A 21,067-nucleotide genomic window follows, 5' to 3' on the forward strand; every position below is an offset into this window, starting at 1 on the left:
GTGTTTCAACCTTGGCCTCTTCTCTATTACAAGGATGAAAACAAATAAAATACCAATCGATGCTTAACCAAATTCCCTAGGAAAAGTCTAGCAAAGCATGTAAAATGGGACTATCAGTGTCATCTCACAGCTGGGTTTTCATGCTTTGAAAGTGCTGAGCAGTATTAATACATACTCTGTTACAATGCTTAGAGAAATCTTCCAAGAGTTGATAGGAAATTTGTGATGTAGTAAAGCTGAGCTTCTTCCCAAGTGCACTTTCCTGAGGGAGGCAGTGAAGTTCAACAGCAGAATGGAAGTTTTTTTAGCATCTGCCTTCTTCACAGAGTCTGTGGACGGTCCCCAAATGAGAACAGTAAGTGTATAAATTACACTAGACATAGTAGTTTTCACATTGTAATTTATGCATTCTGTATTCTTTCTCTTGCAGGACAAATGACCAGCTAGTAGCATTCCTGTCCAGATATCGTGACATGAACTTCTTGAAATCACATGGGAGGGACAATGCAAGGTAAGCTGGCCCTTCCCTCAGCTGATTTTTAGCCATGGCACTGAGAGTTTTTGCATAGTGATGGTTTTCCAGCATTAGCCAAATGAAGAAATCCCTAGCCCAGGAAAGAAAAGCAAATGGGGAAGAAGTTCTCTCCTGAGGACAGTTGTCTATTCATCCAGACTGGCTCATTCCCACAGCTGTAATTGCCAAGTAGTTATTGCCCCACACAGCAACACTTCCCTGCCTCTGTCAGTCCCAGCCACACTGGAGACCAAGACCTGCACTAGCTGGGGTCTGCAGCAAAGCCCTCTGCGAGCAGAGCATCTCTGCAGGCTGTGGGAGCCTACACCAGGGTGAATATGCTAGTGATGGTGGCTGGAGGTAGCATGATGTGCTAGCATTTTGGAGTCCTTGAATCAGCATCCCTGTTCATCTACCCTGCACAGGTCTCGGAGAGAAGAGAATGTGCTATGTTTCCTACAGTGCATCACTAAGACTTACAGCTTTGCGGCCTGAAGGAGCAGCAGTGTCCAAACACCATGTTTCCAAAGATTTAAACAACCTCTGCAGGTGGAAGATCTTTCCCATCTGATTGCAGTGGTCTTTTCCTCTTTATTGATAGTTTTGGACCATAACAGCAGTTTCGCAACAGTTCCAGCAACTTCATGTGCTGAGTCCCAGTGGCTTTGAACCTAAAAATAGTGTTTTATTCTTCTTGGGTCACCAGCCCATCTCTTTACTCTGTAAAATGTCCAGCGTACTCTTAAGGCTGGGTTCAGATAGTAAGGATAGGGAATATGACCCACTGAGCTGCATCTTCAGTGCAGCAGGTAGGTAGGATAACACACAGGTCTCTCTCACTTCTTGGCTGCTCTTACCACTAGATATGTCAATTCAGGCATGTTCCTGTTTAAATTAAGCCCTCATGAGCATTCATCTTGTGCATGCTGAAGTTCTACAGCAGGTAATAAAAAATAATACTGTGAGAAATAATATTTAAATCTGAGAATCTGAGTCAACAGTTTTCATAGGAGAGTCTCTGGCCTGGGAAATGCAGTGTCAGAGTGATTGGCAGGTTGAATTCAAGCTGGTAATAGTGATCGTCAGCAGAGTTATTGTAGGAAAGGGAAGAGACACAACCAGGGAAAAGCAGTTGGTCTCCTATGCCTCTTTGCTCCTCTGGTGCTCCTGATTCTTCTCAAATTCCCTGAGCTGGCTAAGGAAAATAATGAATTATGACATGTCACATCAAGGTGGCTTAAACATGCCAACCTCAACTGGGTTAGAATAATTTAAATCAATTAAACACATTAATCTGGCATTAATATAATAATGAAATTATCTAATGTGCCACTTGTCATCTCCTCACAGGAATAATAACCCATTTGTTAGTTCAGTGATTCCCTTTGACTATATAAACAATTAAATACATTTTAGCCTACTACAATATGTCGCTGTGTTTTGTTTTTTCTGCTGGATTTCTACCATAAATTCTTTCTGCATCAGGGAACATAATGTGGGACAGGAGCGCAGATTTGCCATCCCTGTCTGCTGTGGTTGCGTAGTCACTACATCCTGTAAGCGCTCCCACTGGATGAACGATTCCTTTCACATCACCCCTTGGCAGCTCCCCAAAATTTCTATCAGGGACATAGTGTCTCCCGTCCTCCTGCCTAGCCCAGATAACCACAGAGACAGGGCAACAGGACAGCTTCAAGCCAGTAGCTCCAGCAACCTCTGAGTAATACTGGTATTGGGTAAAAAAATCATTCCATTGGTGTCAAAAGCTGATCAAAAAGCTGTTAGCCCTCAGTTTGTGTTGTGGGTGATCTTCCAGCTCTACAATCACTTGTAGAGAGAGAAATCGTATCTACTGTGAGGATCTCCAGCCTGATCTTTCAGTTTTAGTGTTTCAGTAACTGAGTCTTGTCTGAACCAGTAAATCTACCATCTGCTCTGCCCATTTGACACGGTTTTCAGGTGGCTTCCATTTTATGCCCAAGGTATGTAAGCTTAGGTTGTGCCAGTGAGGTTTAACCCTGGAGTTAGAATGATGAAATCCTCTGTATGAACCCAGGCAGGTGAAACAAGACCAGAGGCCTACCTGTCCTGCTGCCTCTAGCTGATGCTCACAGAGGAGCACAAGAGGCAGGTAGTGATGCTTCCTTACAGTATTCTCTCAGCCTCCTGTGACCTTTGCTTGCAGAATTTCCACAGCCAGACTTGGTGACTTGTTCATTTAAGAGTGGGGGATGATTATTATTTTCTATTGATTTTTCCAGGTAGTTTTTAAATTTTGCCATTTGCTTTGCCTTGTCACAGCCCTGTGGAAAAGAAGTATCCCGTGGTGGGAATGGTATGGCCAAGAGCTTAGTAAGGTCAGCAAGAGAAGCAACAGCCTCTTTGGCCACAAAAATTTAACAAACAAAAGGCAGCTTTTGGAAAGGATTTTGGGCACAGGCCAGTCTCCAAGATATTGGGCAATAGGAGAAAACTCCCATGGGACATCCTATCTCAAAACAGGCTGGAACAGGGGTTGTCATTTAAAATGGCTAGTTGAAGCCGTGATAATAAGAGAGAGGACACTGGACTAGACTGAATGCCGCCCATGTACAATAGTAATTTTGCGGTGTTTTTCTCAAAACGTGATCTAATAATAGGGTGCTTCACATTTAAATATCACTGAAAGCAATGTATAACCCTTGCTACTGCTTTATATTTTAATCTGTGGGTGAATAATGGCTCCTAAGCCATAAGCTTTTCAATTGTGTAAGTCTGTTTTGTAAACAACTAGAAACTCTGAATTTTAAGTCATCGGATCATGCAACAGAAAGATTAGAAGTACCATCTTAAAACCGAAATACTTACACAGCTCAATTACAATATACTTTGTATTCAAGCCATGTTCACAATCAGCACATGTTTTACTGCCAAATAAGGAGAGAAACCAGGCTTCCTTTATAGAGCGAAGTTTTCTTTTAGTTATGCCAAAGTCATTAAAAAGCACATCGCTCTGATTTTCCTTTAGTGGCTTCTGAAAAGGGAATGGACGTGAAAATCTTCCTTAACTCAGCTGGAGAAGCATTATTTCTTTAGCTGGATGTATGAAATGAAATTGCATACAGTGGCTGGAGTCGTTACATAGTGCTTAGTGCGCAACACTTACATTTTCTCCTCTTTTCAGTGTCCCAGACTATTAAAAGCAAAAGAATAACCCAGTAGTTGTATAAGCTGTTACAGTTTGGAACACTCGGAAGTTTTCATTTTTTGGCAGAAACAGCACCTGGCTGATGTATTATCAAATATAAAGACAGTCAAATGTGACATCTTCAGCAACAGGCAGGAAAAAGGTTTTTTTTTAATAGAAACCTTGCCACAGTAGTCATTTGGGAAGCAATGTAAACATACGAAAGGCTGGCTGCTGTTACATCTTAGAGGAATCCAGAACTCATAGGCAGACTACAGACTGCTAAAGAAAAGGCCATTAGAAGTCTGCTATGTATCTGAGGAGTTCTCTTGTGCTGTTTTTGTCTCCTTATTATTGCAGTTGTGTTGTTCCCTTTCTAGCTCCCGGGTTCCAGGTACTTTCAGAGGTGTTGCTGAACTGCACAGCTTTTAATAATGAGCATGGCAAGCCTATCCCAGTTCTTAGAGGCTGGAGAGTCCTGAACTCCTGGAGGACTGTAGCATGTTACCAAAACCTCCACCTCTATCAGCCGAGTTCTGCTGATGCATATCTGTTTCCTCACCTCTCCAGACAGGCCTTTTGCTCCGCTGAAGCACATGTTCATTGGCGTCCTGTACACTGGATTGGTGGTAGTTTGGTGGTTGGTTAGAAAATGGATCATACAGTAAATGCTATTGTGTATTGCATTGATGAATTGTCCAGTAAGTACCCAAATACTAGGGAAAAGATTGATACATTATCCCTGCTGTTGGAATAGTTTAACCACTTAGCTCCCAGCAGCCCTTAGCTTGCTGCTCATGTAAAATACTTGGCTTAAATTTCCCTCAGCCACACTTTTTTGTTAATTTTTTGGAAACGCTTCAGTATTCTGAAGCAGGCAGACTAAGAAGATCTATTTTTTGCTTGTAACTAGTTCAGCCCAACAGTTGTATGTCAGCTGTAGCAACTGAAATAGTAACATGCATCTTCTATGCAAAGAGACTGCACTCTACATTACAGCTAACTTTGAAATGTTCCTTATTGCTTTATGCTAAGCGTTAGGGGAACCATAAAGCCGTTACTGCTTCAGCCTGACAGTTTGCCTTCTATTACAGCTTTTATTTCTGCTTGGTTTTGGAAAACCATGCTAAGTTGTCAATGCAAAGAAAAAAGAACTAGGTTGAAGATGCAGTAAAAATAGAGGTATGTCTTGACATGGGACAAAGCAGGATGGGTTTTGGCCTTGGTAGAGTATGCAAGTAAGATCATCCACCAGTTTGGGAAGGTGCAGTAAGTGAGAAGGTTTGAAGTAGCCATAACTTACTGGTGAGACGGGAATTAGGAAGGAGGTGAAAATTGAGGTACCAGTAATCAAAAATTGTATTGTTATCTAAGGACATTGAGTTGCACACTTCATTTTCAGTGGTATAAATAGTAACATTTGTGTCCTTTCATCTGAGGTTCTGAAATAGTTTATAAATTGATTATGGCAAGGAACATCCTTCTAAATTAGACAGATATTGTTAGCCCTGTTTTAACTTCAGGTCAATAGCCTGATTTAGTAACTTGAGAATCTTCATACAAGTGACTCACACTTGCCCTCGATCACTTGGAAAGTTTGAATCTCCATTTCCTTTTCTTTCTTCAGTCGTCTGGTATGCAGATCCTGAGAAACAGTAAGCACAGTAGAAATACCCAGCAATACAATTGTGGTGAACACCCAAGTGTCCTCTGCAGTGCGTGTCCATTGGCATTGCAGCTGTGATCTGGCCATGGCTGAAGCAATAGTATGTGCTGTAGCTGCTCCAGCAGCAGCATCATATAGGTGAGATGGCTTCTTTCTCAGCCACTCAGGCTCAGCAGCATTCCCAGGTCAGAAACTGCTTGGTTGTGTGGGTGTTGGGAAGAAGAGCAGGTAAGGGGACAAGAAATCTCATCTAGAGAAGACAGTTAATGGAGACAAACAGATGGCAAAATGCCAGCTTTCTCACCATTGAGTCTGTCTGTGGTGAATTCATGCTACATCTCTGCACGCTATCATTTGCAGTTTTTTCCCTGTCTTGCTTATTTTATATAAAAAGAAACAAAATTTCTTGAGTTGTGGCCTCCCTGATCATGAGAGGAAGCCATTACATTTTTGTCCTTGTAAAAGCTGTTCCAGTTTCTTAGAAGATGTAGTAAGTGAGGAATGGTGGAAAGAAACCCACAGGAAAGTCTTTGAAAGTTCCTTTCGAGTCTTGTGCTCACAAGGGACTGGATGGAACTCTTGTCAAAACAAGGCAATTCCTAGTAGAGTCAGAAATAGACTCTGCAAGTTTCCTGCAACTAAAAATAGTTTTAGAGTTGTTTTTATTTTGGGGACACTTTAAGAGTTTGCTCTGTGACTTGTGGCATTAAAATCTTAAGAAATATTAAGGGGTTTAAGACTTCTTCTGAAAGAGACATTTCCAGAAGATGGAAAGATTTTTTCAAAACAAGCGGAAGTTAATACTTAGGAAAAGGTGGGCAAGAAGAAAGAATCATAAGGAATTTCTTCTAAACATAATGCAAGAGTGTGATGTGACTAAGTCATTAAATGGATATACTGAGAAAATTACATATGAAAGTCACAGAAACAAAGTATGTACAGTATGAGGTGCCTGTTGTAAGCTTGAAAAATCTAATTATGTCCATATAGAGATGAGTAAAATGTGTGTATTCAGCGCCTATCGACAGCATCTTGTGTGGAATTCCCTAAATGCCATGGACATCTGGTTTCCATAAAGATGCTATTGATTCAGAAGGGCAACATTTAATATAGTGTTTCAAGGTAGGCTTGTAACTTGAAAGAGCCAGTCAAAATCCTGTACCATTTTTGCTACACTGTGAATGATCTAAACCTTATATTGCTGAATATTTTGTGGCAGTAGACCAGCTCTCTGCCATAGATTTGCTTTTACGCTGAGCATAAAACTGTTGAAACATGTACTGGAAACAACTGTGGTAACATGGACCATCAGAAAACCCTTTCAGTAGTGCTGCCTGCTCTCACAATGACTTGCTACCCAGCTCCTGGAGACCCACAGAAATTGCAGGAGAAAATGTCACTCACTGCATGTCTCCATGCAGGCTTAATTTTTGTGGCTGTGTCACCTGTGTTTTCTGCTCTGAATTCAATCCCTCTCTTGCCGAGGCTGGAGCCTGTGGTGTCCTCACTGAGGAGTTTGGTGCAGGGTTGGGCACCCCTCTGTTCACATACCTGCCATGCTCTGCTGCTCAGTGAGGTCTGGTGACCTTCTCTATTGTGGGGCACGTAGAGATACAAATGACAAACACTAATAGTGCTTTGAAAGCAAGATTTCCCTAACTTCCTTGTTAACTTCTGAGCATTCAGCACAGTGGACAAAGCTCCTAAAAACATTTCAGTTTGTGTGCTTATGGGTTTGGCTTTTTCAGGAGACATAAGCCCAATCTTGCTATAGCAAATCCAGTCAAGAGAGAAATTTGTTATGATATTATTGATGTTTGTGCATTGCCGTTAAAGCTTTAGGGATTGTTAGGATGCTATTGTGTTTATGGTATTTTTTTCAGACTAAGGGAGTTAAAGATAACAAGAATTCTGCTTTTAACCTCATAACATTTACATTCAGGATGCCACAGTTTAAACACATCGGAAAGCGGGGTACAATTTTTATTTCTCCCTCATTTCTCCTGTCATTTTAATCTATACTGAGGCTTTTTTCATAGGCTTTTGAAACAGCAGGAATTGTGCATTCTGTGCTTTCTGCATGCTGCCTGTCATACTGGCAGGAAATCTTCATCTTTACAGACTAAGTGGGTGCTATTTCTTTTTGACATTGTTCTCCTTTTAAAGCGTTGGCTCCGTATTGGGAGTGAGGGGTCAGCCCTGGAGGCTTTTGGCACAACAAAAAGAGATCTTGGGAAACATACCACAAGATCATAGCTTTAGAAAACAGATGTTTATCTGGTATAGCATAGATATGCTTCTTAAATAGCCAATTGTTAATTATTTAAGGGTTTTTTAAATACCGTGTAACCCTTCATAGCATAGAGTTACTTTTGGAAATGTGGTGAAGTCAGGCTTGTGTCACAGTCAACTGGAAACTCATCACATACTCAGGGGAGGCCAGGATTTCTGGCCTGCAGCGGGCAGGGAATGAAGCTGCTCAGGTTGGGGTTTTATGAACTTGATTATTACAAAGCATTATTCAGTGACTGGTTTATGGAGATATATTGTACCCTAGAGATTGCTCACAAATTACTTGTTGCAACTGCTACACTCAAGATTGTCAAATTACAGTTCTGTGCTTTCTACTTGGTCACCTAAATTGCACGTTATTGTTACATGCTTCCTGACTGATTGACTCTAGTAAGTGTTTCCAAGGTGGCTGTGCAAACACTGCTGGCAAGAGCCTCTCATATTCTCATCTGTAAAAATATTTACTTAACTTTTCCCACCAAAATTGGCTGACTTCTTCAGTTTTTGCCTAAGGAGGAGCAGATCGGGTCAAAGCAATGTGCAGTTTGTCCACGCACATTAAGAAGAATGTGGATGTGGTACTAGTGGAGGTCCAAGCTCTGAAGATTGTTGCTTAACATTGACTTTTGATTTGTGATGAATTGCTTTGCTGATACATTGTTCACTTTTATTCATAGTTCTTGTACTGTGAGTAATGATGATGAGATCCTCGTAGGTGGACCTGGTCAGCAGTGAAATGTTGAAAAGAGGTTTTCTAGGCAAGAAGCCAGAAACAGGAAACATTTAGGAAGAAACCTTTTCACCTTAAAAAGTAACTTCCTTCCAGTCAAAAACCTTTTAGTGACAAAGCTGCTGATAAGTAATGTTTAGCAATCTGATAGCCTCTGATGCTTAAGAAGTTTTACTCACTCATAGATGTCAGAAAATGGGGACCAGCGAACCCTGTCTTACGTACTGTGTAAGTGTGAGCATTCAGGTCTGGGGGTCCCTCAGAGTTGCTGTGGTAGGCAGTGTCGCTTTCAGAAAACTATCCAGGAGGTGCTCCTTGATTGTGGTAATTCTGCTGATACTAATGAACTGTGCAGCAATATTTATTTATCGTTAAAACATATCACAAGAAGGCTTGAGCTGTGTGTTTATATTCGTGTTGTAGGAGCATGTGCTAAACATCTTACAAACGCTTTATGTGTTATTCAGTCCTCATCTGAAATGCATTTATAAATATTTAACTACACTACAAAGTAAGAGGAGTTCCCTGAGCTGGGTTGCATTCATGAGCTGTCTGGACAGTTAACTATCCATGCTCAGAGATGGATGACACATCATGTGCTGTAGGCAGTAGGATTTTAACATAAAGTATAAAAATAACCATGCGGAACTGTGTAAAGCCCGAGGCTGCATCCACGCAGTCAGGGCGTAAATGGCACCTTTCGCACGTTGCCTGATCGCTGAGCTCAGCTGGTGATACGCATTCATGTTACGCTATGCTCGCTGCTTACTTGTGAGTGTAATCCAGGCTCCTCAAAACTGGAGGCTTTTCAGGAAGAGTTAAAATTGCTTAAGGGTAAGCATGAAATGTCTTAGCTGGAGTGTTCTATCACATAAATGTAACATGACGTGCTTTTTCTTAGCCCTAGTCTTTAATTTTATTTTCTCCTGGTTGAGTCTCTTATCATTATTTTCCTTCTGTTGTTTGTCTTGCATCGGGAGAAAGGTCAAGTGTCTTCATCTGATGGCAATCTCCAGTGTATTTGGCTAACCGTATCTTGCTGTCAGGTCATTGTCCTAGCAAGTACATTTGCAGTTGCCAGGGGTGTGTTGGTCTTAACCTGCCAGGAAGCACCTGAATTTTTCCACATAGACTAAGACAAATGAAATGCTATTACTAATCCGTTTTTTGTACTTTGATTTGGGAGTTACCTGCTGGATGTCCTGTAAAACCCCAGAAAGAAAGACTTGAGGGAAAAATCACTGTTTATTTGTGTTTCGTTGCTCTCTCTGAAGCTTGGCATGCCTTTATAAAATGCACTGGTTTGGAATTACATTGAGCATAACTAGGAACTAATGAAATATAGGATGAGACTAGAAACAAATGGGTAGGATCTGCGTTTGCCCTCCATCTTCTTCTTTTCAGAGGTGGCTGCTGCAAAACTGTTAGATGGCTAATCAAGAATCTTTATAAGATGTCTGTAGTGTTTGAGTGGTTTTGATTTCTTGAAAAGATCTACATGGCATACAAATTGTACCTTTCCCTCAGTAAATATCCAGTAGGCTTAGACTAAGTCCTTGCCTCCCTGAGTGCCAAAATCTCTATTGCTCAATTGGCTAGGAGCATCAGTCATCCTAGAAGAGAGTCTGGATGGAAGATAAAAGCTTCATCCACCCTTTCCTCTTTGGTTGCATTTCAGGTCTCTGTGTGCCAGCAGTGCAGCCTGGGCTTGCTAGGGCAAACCTCTGCCTCTGCAGGCAGGATCATTTAGCTTCTAGCAGATATAAAACACTCTTGGTCCCCTGGCTCCCAAGGAACATAAATGGATAGCAAGCAATTGCCCAATAGAAAGCTGTGTCTTCAAAGCCCCTTGAATGAATTGTTGCTTCATAGACAAAAAATAAAGCATTTGCTATGCTACTGTGCTATTCTGTTTAGATGTAATGCCTATGCCTGAAGCAGGGCCAGTAAAGGTGAGCCTTTTGAGAAATGCCTACTTCCTACTTGTTGTTTCTGGTATTTAAAACCTGGTATGATGTTTCTAGGAAGGCTTCAAGAAGCATTAGCTAGAGAGTCATCTCTTTGCAGGTCTCCAAATGCGTTGCTGCTCTTCAGTTGGGCTGCGCTGCCTTGCTGGAGGATGAATGTTTGGAAAGTACGTTTAGTTTTCTTTTAATAACCATGTTGTATAGGATTTTAGGACTGAATACACTCATGCTCCTAAGAATTGTCTTATTTCACTTCATATGCTGAGATTTGCTTGTCCAAGCTAGTAGCTCTAAAAAGTCATAGAACTGTTTTGTATACAAAAAAGAGCCTGTCCACTATTTTGGAAAACATGAAACTGTGAGCCTGGATTTGCTGGGATCTTCTCATATTCAGTGTGGCCATACTCTCCTATTGCTAGTTTTAGACAGTAAAGCTGAAATTGTATAATTGAGCTTTCTGCTATTAGCCAGCTGTAAGCCCTAGCAGGTAATACAGGCTGAGGGGGTTGTAAGTAGAGGGGTTTTTGAAATGGTCAGTGAGGGGAGTTGGTTTAGGAGTTTCTGTTGCAGTCAAAGAAACTTCTGTTTGAAAATGAGGGTAAAGGGTGATAAATTGGTGGAGATAGCAGTTAAAGAAATTATTCCATGGAAAAGGACTTTAGCCAGGTGCCCACCAAAGGCACTGTGTCACTCACCTCCTCGACTGGACAGGGGAGAGAAAATACAGCCAAAGGCTCGTGGGTGAAAGTAAGGACCGGAAGGGATCACTCAGCAGTTACTGTCATGGGCAAAACAGACTTGTCTTGGGGAAATCGGTGTCATTTATAAATAAAACTTTGCTTTATTTCTGATCAATTCATAGTAGGATAATGAGAAATAAAGCCATATCTTACAAACACCTTCCCCCCACCCTCCCTTCTTTCAGGGTTAAACCTTACTCCCAAATTCTCTCCTTCCTCCTCCCCCCAAGAGGTGCAGAGGGACAGGGAATGGGGGCTGTGGTCAGTTCCTCACGTGTTGTCTCTGCCGCTCCTTCCTCCTCAGGGGAGGACTCCCCCTGCACTGGCCTTGGGGTCTGCAGCACCGTTCCTCTCACATACTCTCACTCCAGCTGCAGTTGCTGTTGCACAGCAACTTTTTCCTCTTTTTAAATGCGTTATCACAGGGGTGCTGCCACGGTCGCTGATAGGCTTGGCCAGCAGCAGCAGGTCCATCTTGTAGCCACCTGGCACTGGCTCTATTGGACACAGGGAAAGCTTCTAGCAGCTTCTCATAGTAGCCCCCCCTTCCCCACTACCAAAACCCAAATAGAGTTCCTATTTAAATATGGTCGATAAAATTCTATTATTTTCTTAAAATAATTAACTTGAATGAGCATTTAGTTTTAAGGGAAATAAATAAAGGACCAAACTTTCAGGCACATTAATATTTGATTTGGAGATAACTGCATAAATATTGAATTTGAAGATTACATTCCAGAGCACTGCATTAAAATTGCAAGACTTTTCTATTATCCTTCATAATGGAACATGAAATTAGAAACTTGTTCATGGAAAGAAAAATTTCTCCACTCTCATCTACGCATTTTCTGCACTGTTGTGTTAACAGGGGACTGCTTTCCTCATACAGCGATAAGAAACACAGCTATCACTAGAACATAGGCCCTGCAGGCATTTACGGGCCTTTTGAAAATTAATATGCACCATTTCATCATTGCATCTCAGTCTTTTAAGTGGTAGAGAACAAAACTTTAGCCAGGGAGGTAGCCTAAGGGGTTAACACTCATGTTGCCACACAGCTTTGGTGTTGTTCCTTAACTTCTATTTCTTTTCCTCTTCCTTCAGTGGCTTGTGTCTGAGAACCATTGAGTTGTCTTCTTGACTTCCTAATCCTAAAACATCTCTAAGAACCCTGGTGTATCTCTGTTGTTTCAGGCTGTTCTTGTTGTTCAGGAAGGAAACACAGGGCTTACAGTGTCCTCCTCACTGTAAGTGCTGTAGCTCTCGTTACCTGCTGTTCTTGCAGTGAGATCTGTGCTCTTGTGGATGTTACTTAACTATAATGGTCTGGTTAGCTAGCATTTATTATTGCTCAGAACATGTGGGATGTGTTCAGCACACCAACTCCCTGTTAATAACAGTTCTCAGCCCCCCTTGCAAAAGGCATGTGCTAATTCATGGCTGTCCCGCTTCCCTTTCTGGGAAACAATTCTGAAAATGGAATCACAAATAGAAACCTGGATCAGACAGTCTCAAAACGTGTGTGGGCATCCAGTACAAAGTGTTTTCAAACACAGATTGATTTTCCAACTCTTCTGGGTTTTTTTTCTTATTGGTCTTGGATAATTCATTTCCATAACTTTACAGCTCGTCAGTTGCTCCTCTTATTCAGGGCAATAGCAAAACGTTGTTCCCATAGACTTGAAAATGGAGGAAACATAACATACTCATTCTACAGCAGAAAGCAATGCAATTGAATCTCTTCCTAATTAACGATACCTCAATAAAAAAAAAGTCAAGTAATAATAACATAGGAGAAAAATTGGTCATTTTACCTTTATGTACAGTTGGCGGGTTTTCAAAACCTGTGCATTTACTTAGAGGCAGAAGCCTATCACCCAGCTTGTGTTCAGCTCCTGTTCATCTTCTGGTGGTTCTGCAGCAGTTTGTTAAGAGTTAATGAACATTATGGGGTTTCATGCCATACAGCTCTGTAACTTGCACGGTTCTGTCTTTAGGACAGCAGAAGGTGTAAAGGATGTTGAAAAGTAATCTGTTGATCATTGCCTCTATAACTGAATATATAACTGATCAATCATTTATTAAACCTCTATTTGAGTAGAAAAAAAATGTAAGAGTGACCTTTTTCGTTTGAGAAAGTAGCTTCTTTATTTCTAAGAGTTAGTGGTGAAAACGAAATACAAATTATCTTTCAATGACTGCTTTTGTATCCCTCAGATTTATCAGGAAGCAAGGACTGGATCGACTTTTCCTGGAATGTGATACCCACATGTGGCGCCTAGGGGACAGGAGGATCCCAGAAGGAATTGCAGTCGATGGAGGGTCAGACTGGTTTCTCCTGAACAGGAAGTTTGTGGAATACGTCACTTTCTCTAATGATGATCTCGTCACAAAGATGAAGAGGTTTTACTCTTACACATTGCTTCCGGCTGAGGTAGGTGAATTCAGTGCAGTCCCTCCCTGTGTTCAAAACTGCAGCATTTGTGCTTGTCCAAAGATCATCAAAGTGAGAGGGGCTTTCCCCTGACTTTGGTGAGTAATGAGAATTTTACTCCCATGACAAGTAAGTCCTTTAATGTTAAAACAGTTTTCGCAGGTTTTTAGTTGCTTTGTTTTGTTTGTGGGATGTTTTTTGCCAGGAGTGGCTTTGTTTTATACTTTCAAGCACATTAATCTATTACTGAACAACCAAAATCCAGCTGCCCTTTACTTGCAAATTGTTCCTCCACAAAGCCTTTGAAAACTGTTAGAGATGGCGGATTGTCTTCATAAGTAGCTTTCCTTGCGATTATCTAGCCCTTTTCTTTAAAAATAAAGCCCCTGCAAACAAAGCTTTATTGTTCTGTTCAAAACTCAGCTAGAAGGCATAGTCACAAATCATTTACATCACTCAGGAATCGCTCTGGCTACAACTGATGCAGAAGGGGAATGCACACCACAGTGGGTTTTCATCTACGGTGCAGCAGTGTGTCAAGGAGATGTGCATTATCTCCAAGTCGAGCACAGAGCCTGGCGGGTTGTTAGGCTGTGCTACACCTGCCTCAGCAGGTACATCGCTCCCCTGCTTTGTCAGACCCTGCTCCCAGGGTATGTAACGTGCAGCCATCCCAAGGAGGACTTCATGGCTCTCTTTAAAATGGTAACTTGCCTCACGAGTGGCCTCCGAACATTCTGAGGGATTGATGAGACTGATCATGCAAATCCAGGCTCATTAGCTTGCAGTGGAGCGCAGAGATTGTCATCTTTTGATAGGGGTTTATTATTCCACACACATGTTGAATAATCTTGCTTTAATCCCATTTCTGTTAAAAATCACCTTTTCTCTCAACTCTGATAACCTTTTCATCCATTATCTAGGAGAAATTTCTGTATCGTTACAAAAGGACACAGGGCAATGGGTAATTGGGTAGGGATTTTTTTTTCTCTCGCTTGAATGAGAATGGATGCCTTTATGGGTTTAACCAAACGGTTCAAGCATAAAATCCATATTCACTGGGCTGTCATTTAACATTAAAAAGGGTAGGGGGATTATTTGGTGGCCAGCCATGCTAATGTTATGCTGGTTATTTATAGGTCTTACTGTTACTGATTTTAAAGAGAAGTCACTGCTTCAAAAATCATCTCTCACAGGTCTAAATTTTATCATATTCCACAGCTTCTTTCTAGAAAGTTTTCTTTGCAAGATACGTAGCTGGTTTCTTAAAATCACCCTGCCTTCACTGACCTGTTAACCTGCTATATCAGTCCCCATTACACATGATTTATGTAATGGCTGATATTATGATGATATAATTAGGTAGCCCAATAGGAATTCCTTGCTGCAAATAAAGACTCGTGATTTTGGATGTAATTGCAGGAGGCAGAGTGTCATTCTGGTGCCTGGGGTGAGCCGTGTATTTCAGAACAAGGCCATTCAAATAGCAATGCATTTCAGAGTGCTGGAGGTACAGACAACACAGAAGAGCTCTCTGAAACTGTATTTTTTCATAGTAACTGTGGTGATGGGGGAGGTTTGAGAATTGTCTTAGGAATCAACTTGAGATACATCATTAACACATTGCTCAGAAAAACACTTCTAAATCTGCTAGACCAGAGTGTAACTTACAGAGGAGAAATAATGGGAATTTCTTAGAATTGCTCATACAGCTGAAATAAAACCAAAATAATTGCTGGCTCTGGTGCTTTTCCTGAAGTCCTTTGGACTCCCAATGCCCAAAGCTGGTCATTGCAGAAATGCAACTGTTCTATGCCACGTTATTGTGAAAGGCCTCAGCTGTCTGCTATTACAGTTTGCAGGGTCTGTAGCATGTTGTGATTTTTTCATGCCATATGGAGTGCATACACGTAGAGAGCTTTTCATATGTAGCAGAATGATAGAGCTTGTTGATTTTGTCACTTTGAAAGAAAGTAAGTCACCTTCCTTAAGCTCAGGCCCATGGGGTGAAGTGAAAGAGAAAAATGGAAGTCTGAGGAGCTGATTGTACTTATCTGCTCTTTCTTGCAGTCCTTCTTTCACACCGTCCTGGAAAACAGCCCATACTGTGACACCATGGTGGACAACAACCTGCGCATCACGAACTGGAACCGTAAACTCGGTTGCAAGTGTCAGTACAAGCACATCGTTGACTGGTGTGGGTGTTCACCGAATGACTTCAAACCAGCAGACTTCCACCGATTCCAGGTAACTGAACCAGGCTTTTCTCTGATACCTGCAAAGAAGTGCTTCCCTCTCTGCTGGGATGTGGAGAGCTGTCAGTAAGGAGTGGGAAGGGAAGTTTTACACAACCAAACAAGGTGGAGGAAGAGGTGTGAGGAAGCTCTGCTCTTAATTTCAGGAGAGTAAAGGATTGGTTCTCCTGTGCTTGGGCCCTTGAGATGTACTGCTGTGTGGCAGGGTCACAGCTCTGAACAACTTGGCATTGGTAGATCTACTCTGCTAGAAAGGAGGGAAGCTTGACACATCTCTCACTGCGTCAATATTACTTGGTAACTCTTGTGAATGTACTGCAAAGGGTTTTTTCCAAAGTTGCGGCTCAGGTGATTTCATGATTTCATGAAGCTCCTGGCTTTTGTTGTTAAGCAGTGTTTTTCATCTTTGGAAATAAGCTTAGCAGTTGGCTGGAGTGCCTGCTAGAGGCTTACATAGTACAAGGCAAATTGGGTTTTGTTATCATATTCATCAACGTGATTATATTTAAGTTTATCTCATGGTTTTGGAGGCCAGAGTCATGAGGTTTTGATCACCCAGGCTTGGCAAGACTGCCTCAAAAAGTTTAATTGGTTCCTTTGTGATACAGCTTCCTCAAGGCAGACATGAGAGCAAATCCTTGTGCTCAAGGGTGCACTCAGTCTCAAGACTGTATCTGGCCTGTGTGTCTCCTAATAAGAATGAACAACTGCTTGTTTCAAGGGCACCAGATTTGCAATTCCATCCCTGCAGCTCCTCAAGGTTCCCTGCATAAAGCATGTTTGTTCAGGCTTTGTGTGGGCTGGGGAATGTGCTACCCTACAGCACAAAAATGATGACTGCTCCAAAACAGAGATCTATTCTTTATTGTAATGTGTTGCCTACCAGGCACGGTTGAAGTCAGTGACACGGGCACTCACAAAAAGAGCAAATCAGACATTATCTAAGAGAGGCTCTGCTGCCCCAAACACCAATCCCAGCAAAGTCTCCAGCACAGAATAAATGGCACGTCTTCAGAAACCACTGCCAGCGTGCAGAGGCTGACCTGCTCCAGGCTGGGAAAACAACCCACGGTGACATTTCACAAAACAATCAGGTAAACTGAGCTGCAAGGGAAAGTTCCAAATTAGAATAGATGTGATGGCAACTTCTGACACTCGCCTGATGAGAGAGCCCCTCAGACAGACGTGTGGCACCAGACGGCTCGCTCGCAGTTCCCACACAGGCACAAAGCAAGCTGCAGAGGAGGAGATCAGAGAGCCCGCAGCATGCGCCATCTCAGAGTAAACTTCAGCATCCTCAGAAGAATTTTTCAACCATCTGGGGCACTTCTGAGTTCCTGGGATCTCAGAACCCATGCTCAAATACGAGCAAGGCAAAGCAAAGGCTTTTTAAAAGCTAATGGTAGTTGAGTAGCAAACAAACCAGTACTGTACCCAAGACTGTGTCAAGTGCAAAGCAAAAAATCGATACTGGTGTGCCTGCCCATGGCAGGGGGTTGGAACTAGGTGATCTTTAAGGTCCCTTCCAACTCTAACCAGTCGACGATTCTACACAGGACCAGTCAGAAGCTGAGAAACCTCTGCCACAGATGTCACTTCTCCCCGAGTCCTCTTACCACCTCAGAGCAGCAAATCCATACAAATGTAATGCTGCTCTGCCTCTCCTGAGCCCCGGTGCCACAGGACTTTGCTCCCTGTCTGACCACTAATGACGTATGCCATTGCTGCGCCATCTCCAGACTAACGTGGTAGTTTAGAGAGTGTTCCCACCTCTCTGGCACACAAAGAGCCTTCCAGAGCAAGGCAGCGGGTGGTGGCTGATGGTACAAAAGGATTGGCTTGCCTGTATTTTTGCTGAGTAATTAGGTAGCTTTTATGTGAATCTTAATGACACTCTCAATGACAAATGGTCATAAAGATGACCTTTTAAGTCACCTTTGACCATGGAGAGAACCAGTTCATGTCCTCAACTCCAACCCGTTTCTTAGGACGAAGTGTCATGTCTGAAAGCGGGAGCTCACTCCAGTGTTTTTTCCTTCCACATCACCACAGCAGACTGCCAGGCCAACTTTCTTTGCCCGCAAGTTTGAAGCTGTGGTGAACCAGGAGATAATCGGCCAGCTGGACTACTACTTGTACGGCAACTACCCACCCGGCACGCCCGGCCTGCGGTCCTACTGGGAGAATGTGTACGATGAGCCCGACGGCGTGCACACCCTCAGCGATGTCGCCCTCACCATGTACCACGCGTTCTCCCGCCTGGGCCTGCGCAGAGCCGAGACCTCGTTCCATGCTGCCGGAGACAACAGCTGCCGGTGAGTCTGAGCCTCTCCGTTTTGGGGTGTTTCAGGGGACACAGCCAGGACCACTGAGCACTGGCAGAGGTTCAGCTGCTGGCTGGAGTGTGTAGTCACAGACAGGACCAGCCAGCTGCCAACGTACGGTGCTTATAAGGAGTATTTATGCTTATAAAAAAGCATTGGTTATTCAGGGTTGACATTATGTGACCTGCTTGCTGCACTTTCAAGGAGCTCCTCTCCAGCGTGATGGAGACTGACAGGATCCAGTTGGGCGGTGCTACCCCCACTGCTGCCTTCTCTTGATTAATTTTAGCAAGTGTATTATACCTGCAGCTCCTGAAACTCTCTGTGTGATTGCAGCAGAGGTCATGTCCACCTCTATTATGCTTACCAAAAGCAGAGGACAGGATTTCAGAATTACTCTGAACACAGGCAGGTTAATGGTCCTTGCTTGTTTGTTCCCCTGGGTGTATACAAGGAGTACAGAGAACTACTTGCTTGAGCTCAGTTTGCCTGCTTGGTACAGCTGTCTGTGCCAAAAGCGTTGCAACTGGTGGGATCCATTAGCATCAAGTAAATAAAATGTTCATATGGATAAATATAGCAAATAAAGGTCCTTATTCTTTAAAGAGAACCTCCCCTATATTCTAGATTCCTTTTTCACATATAAGCCTAGCAAAGAAGGATTTAGTCTAAAAGGGATTTGAAGGAAATGTTCCTGGAGTTAGACTCACAGTCTCTCCTCATGGTAGATGTTTGCTGCCTGCAAAGATGTCTGAAGCTGTTTACATTCAAAGCAGAGAGGGTTCATCTTTTGACATCTTACTTTACAGTCTATTAATACCTGATTCAGAATGTATTTTTGGACCCTGCCTTTTTTATCCTAATCGAAGACACACACAGTCTAAGTCAGCAAATACTGAACACACTCCTTGCGGTTTGACGGATGGACTTTGCCCCTCTTGTGTGCTCGAGAGGGAACTGAATGCACCTTGACCTTACTACTTAGTCATGGAAGTGCTGAGCAATTCCCATTTAGAAAGACGTGGCAATAAGTGATCCAGATTCCTATTACAGCTTTGCCAGTAAAGGTTACCAGTGCAAAGCAATGAAAGATCAATAACAATTAGATAGAAATAATCACTAGTAGCATGCCTTCCTTATATGAAATAAGGGCAAACCTAAAGAAGTCCTGGGTCATTTGTCCTGCTGAGCAAAGCCAGCAGAGAGGATGGTGGGAGCTATGTATAACCAGGACTGAAATAATTTGCCAATTACTTTTGTGCTTATTCCTTTTGCCAGTGTTCTGATGATGATTTATATCAATAATCAGTTCCATTTCTGGGGAGGTTTTCATTGCACAGGAACTCAAGGTGCTTTTCAAGCTTGCCCAGATTATAGATAGGGAAGCCATGTCACCCACTGCTGATTGCAGCTGTCTCCAGGATAAAGTATGGCTCCTTTACAGTAGACTGGAGCCTCATGAAACAGTGCAGGGAGGAATTGCAAACAGTGACAGTGAATGGAGGGTTCATTTTCATACCTTCCTGAGCCCCCTCAAAACACTGTGAGTCAGCATCCAGTTTAAATCACCAAAAGGTGGATAATCCTCAGGTTTATGATTCACATCTCTCTTCATACTATGTTGTCTTTCTAGGTCTGTGCATATATACACTCCCTCTTTCCCTCTCATGCTCTTGCGTATGTCTAACACAGTAATGGCAGAGAGATATTTGGGCTGAGCACCTTGACAGTATTCCCTTTGCTGTTAGGGCTAAAAGCAGCATGAAGTTAGCTGATAGTGCAGCCACCACCCCAGCTCATTTCACACTGCCGCAGGCACTGCGAGGAAAGCCTCTACGGCTTCAGATCACATTTGGTGTCAGTCCCATGCTGCCACCCGCAGCGGCCCAGCAGGCTGTTGGAAGAGAAGCTGCCGTGCATACTTTTCTAACAAGGCCTCAGAAAGCGGTGCCCCCCCTGCAGAATGCTCTGGTACCAAATGAGTTTGCTTATCAGCATCATCAGTGGAAGCCACCCTAATGTGTGATTGAGATTTAATCCGTTTCTTCCATCTCTAGACATTTTTACTCACTGCTGCCAAGAGACAATTTACTCAGCCTGTTTCAAGGGTGTTGTAAATATTTGCGGCTGCACAGATATAAAACAGGAGGTCTCAGTACTCAGAACAGAAGTCGGATTGTTGCTGGTACTGGCTGCAGAGCTTTGCTGCGTGTTTGCTCAGTCCGTCACTGCTGCCCCTGTTTGTACCCTGTCTTGTGTTTATTTCCCAAGCTCGAGATGTCCTTCTGGGCGTTGCTTGTTTCATGTAGTGGAATGTCCTTCTTGGTGAGCTCCTCTTAGTGCCCATGTCTTGAGATGTGGTAACTCGCTTGAGGAGTCAGTCTTAGCTGACTGGACTGGGAAGGTGTCATAGTGGCTGGTTTTAAATGTGTTGTAAACACACTTGTTTCACAGTTAATGCCAGTGCTGTAAAATAGGAAAATATTTAATTTTGGAGCTCTGAATAATGTTTTTAATTATTTATGCATCCATATATTGACAAACATTATTGAGATGTTTCTGAGACTGCAGCGGACAACTGATCATAAAGGTTAATTATTTGAAACTGCAACTACAGTGTCTTTAAATCCGAACAATAGCTGAAGGCTTCCAGACCTCCCAATGTGAGGTTTTTCCTGTTTGTTTGACCTTTTTTTTCAGTTTATTTTAATGATGAGGAGAAAAATCCACAGGAAAAGCAACTTCAAGTCCTTGAGGAATGTGAAGTTTATTTCCTAAAATAAAGGAGACGTAAAATGGGGACCTGGTGTCTTTGCTGCAGTGCCACCTTACAGAGCACTGCCCTTGGAGAATCAGTTGGGAATCGGATCTATGCAGGGGTATCTGCTGGGGACCCGATGTATGTGCAGGGAATGGAGTGGGACATGAGCTAGCCGTGCCCGGCCGCACAGCACCCTCTGCTGTCCCCAGGCTGCTGCT

At 42.7% G+C, this 21,067-nt stretch overlaps 1 protein-coding gene across 6 annotated transcripts in view; it reads left to right on the top strand.

Moving 5' to 3' along the window:
* XYLT1 (xylosyltransferase 1) overlaps positions 1-21,067 on the top strand; it is a 192,751-nt gene that overhangs the window by 156,434 nt on the left and 15,250 nt on the right. For 5 of the 6 annotated variants that reach the window (XM_061474258.1, XM_061474260.1, XM_061474262.1 and 2 more), the window contains 4 exons: positions 431-511; positions 13,293-13,509; positions 15,580-15,756; positions 17,817-18,079. In XM_061474258.1, coding sequence (XP_061330242.1) covers positions 431-511; positions 13,293-13,509; positions 15,580-15,756; positions 17,817-18,079 — 738 coding nt within the window. The remainder of the gene's footprint in view (positions 1-430; positions 512-13,292; positions 13,510-15,579; positions 15,757-17,816; positions 18,080-21,067) is intronic. The other variant, XM_061474259.1, reaches the window with a different exon arrangement.

Source organism: Pezoporus flaviventris, unplaced genomic scaffold, assembly GCF_033815535.1.
Source record: "Pezoporus flaviventris isolate CSIRO_AGI_PZ_B2104156 unplaced genomic scaffold, CSIRO_AGI_Pfla_v1 ptg000078l, whole genome shotgun sequence".
Lineage (NCBI taxonomy): Eukaryota > Metazoa > Chordata > Aves > Psittaciformes > Psittacidae > Pezoporus > Pezoporus flaviventris.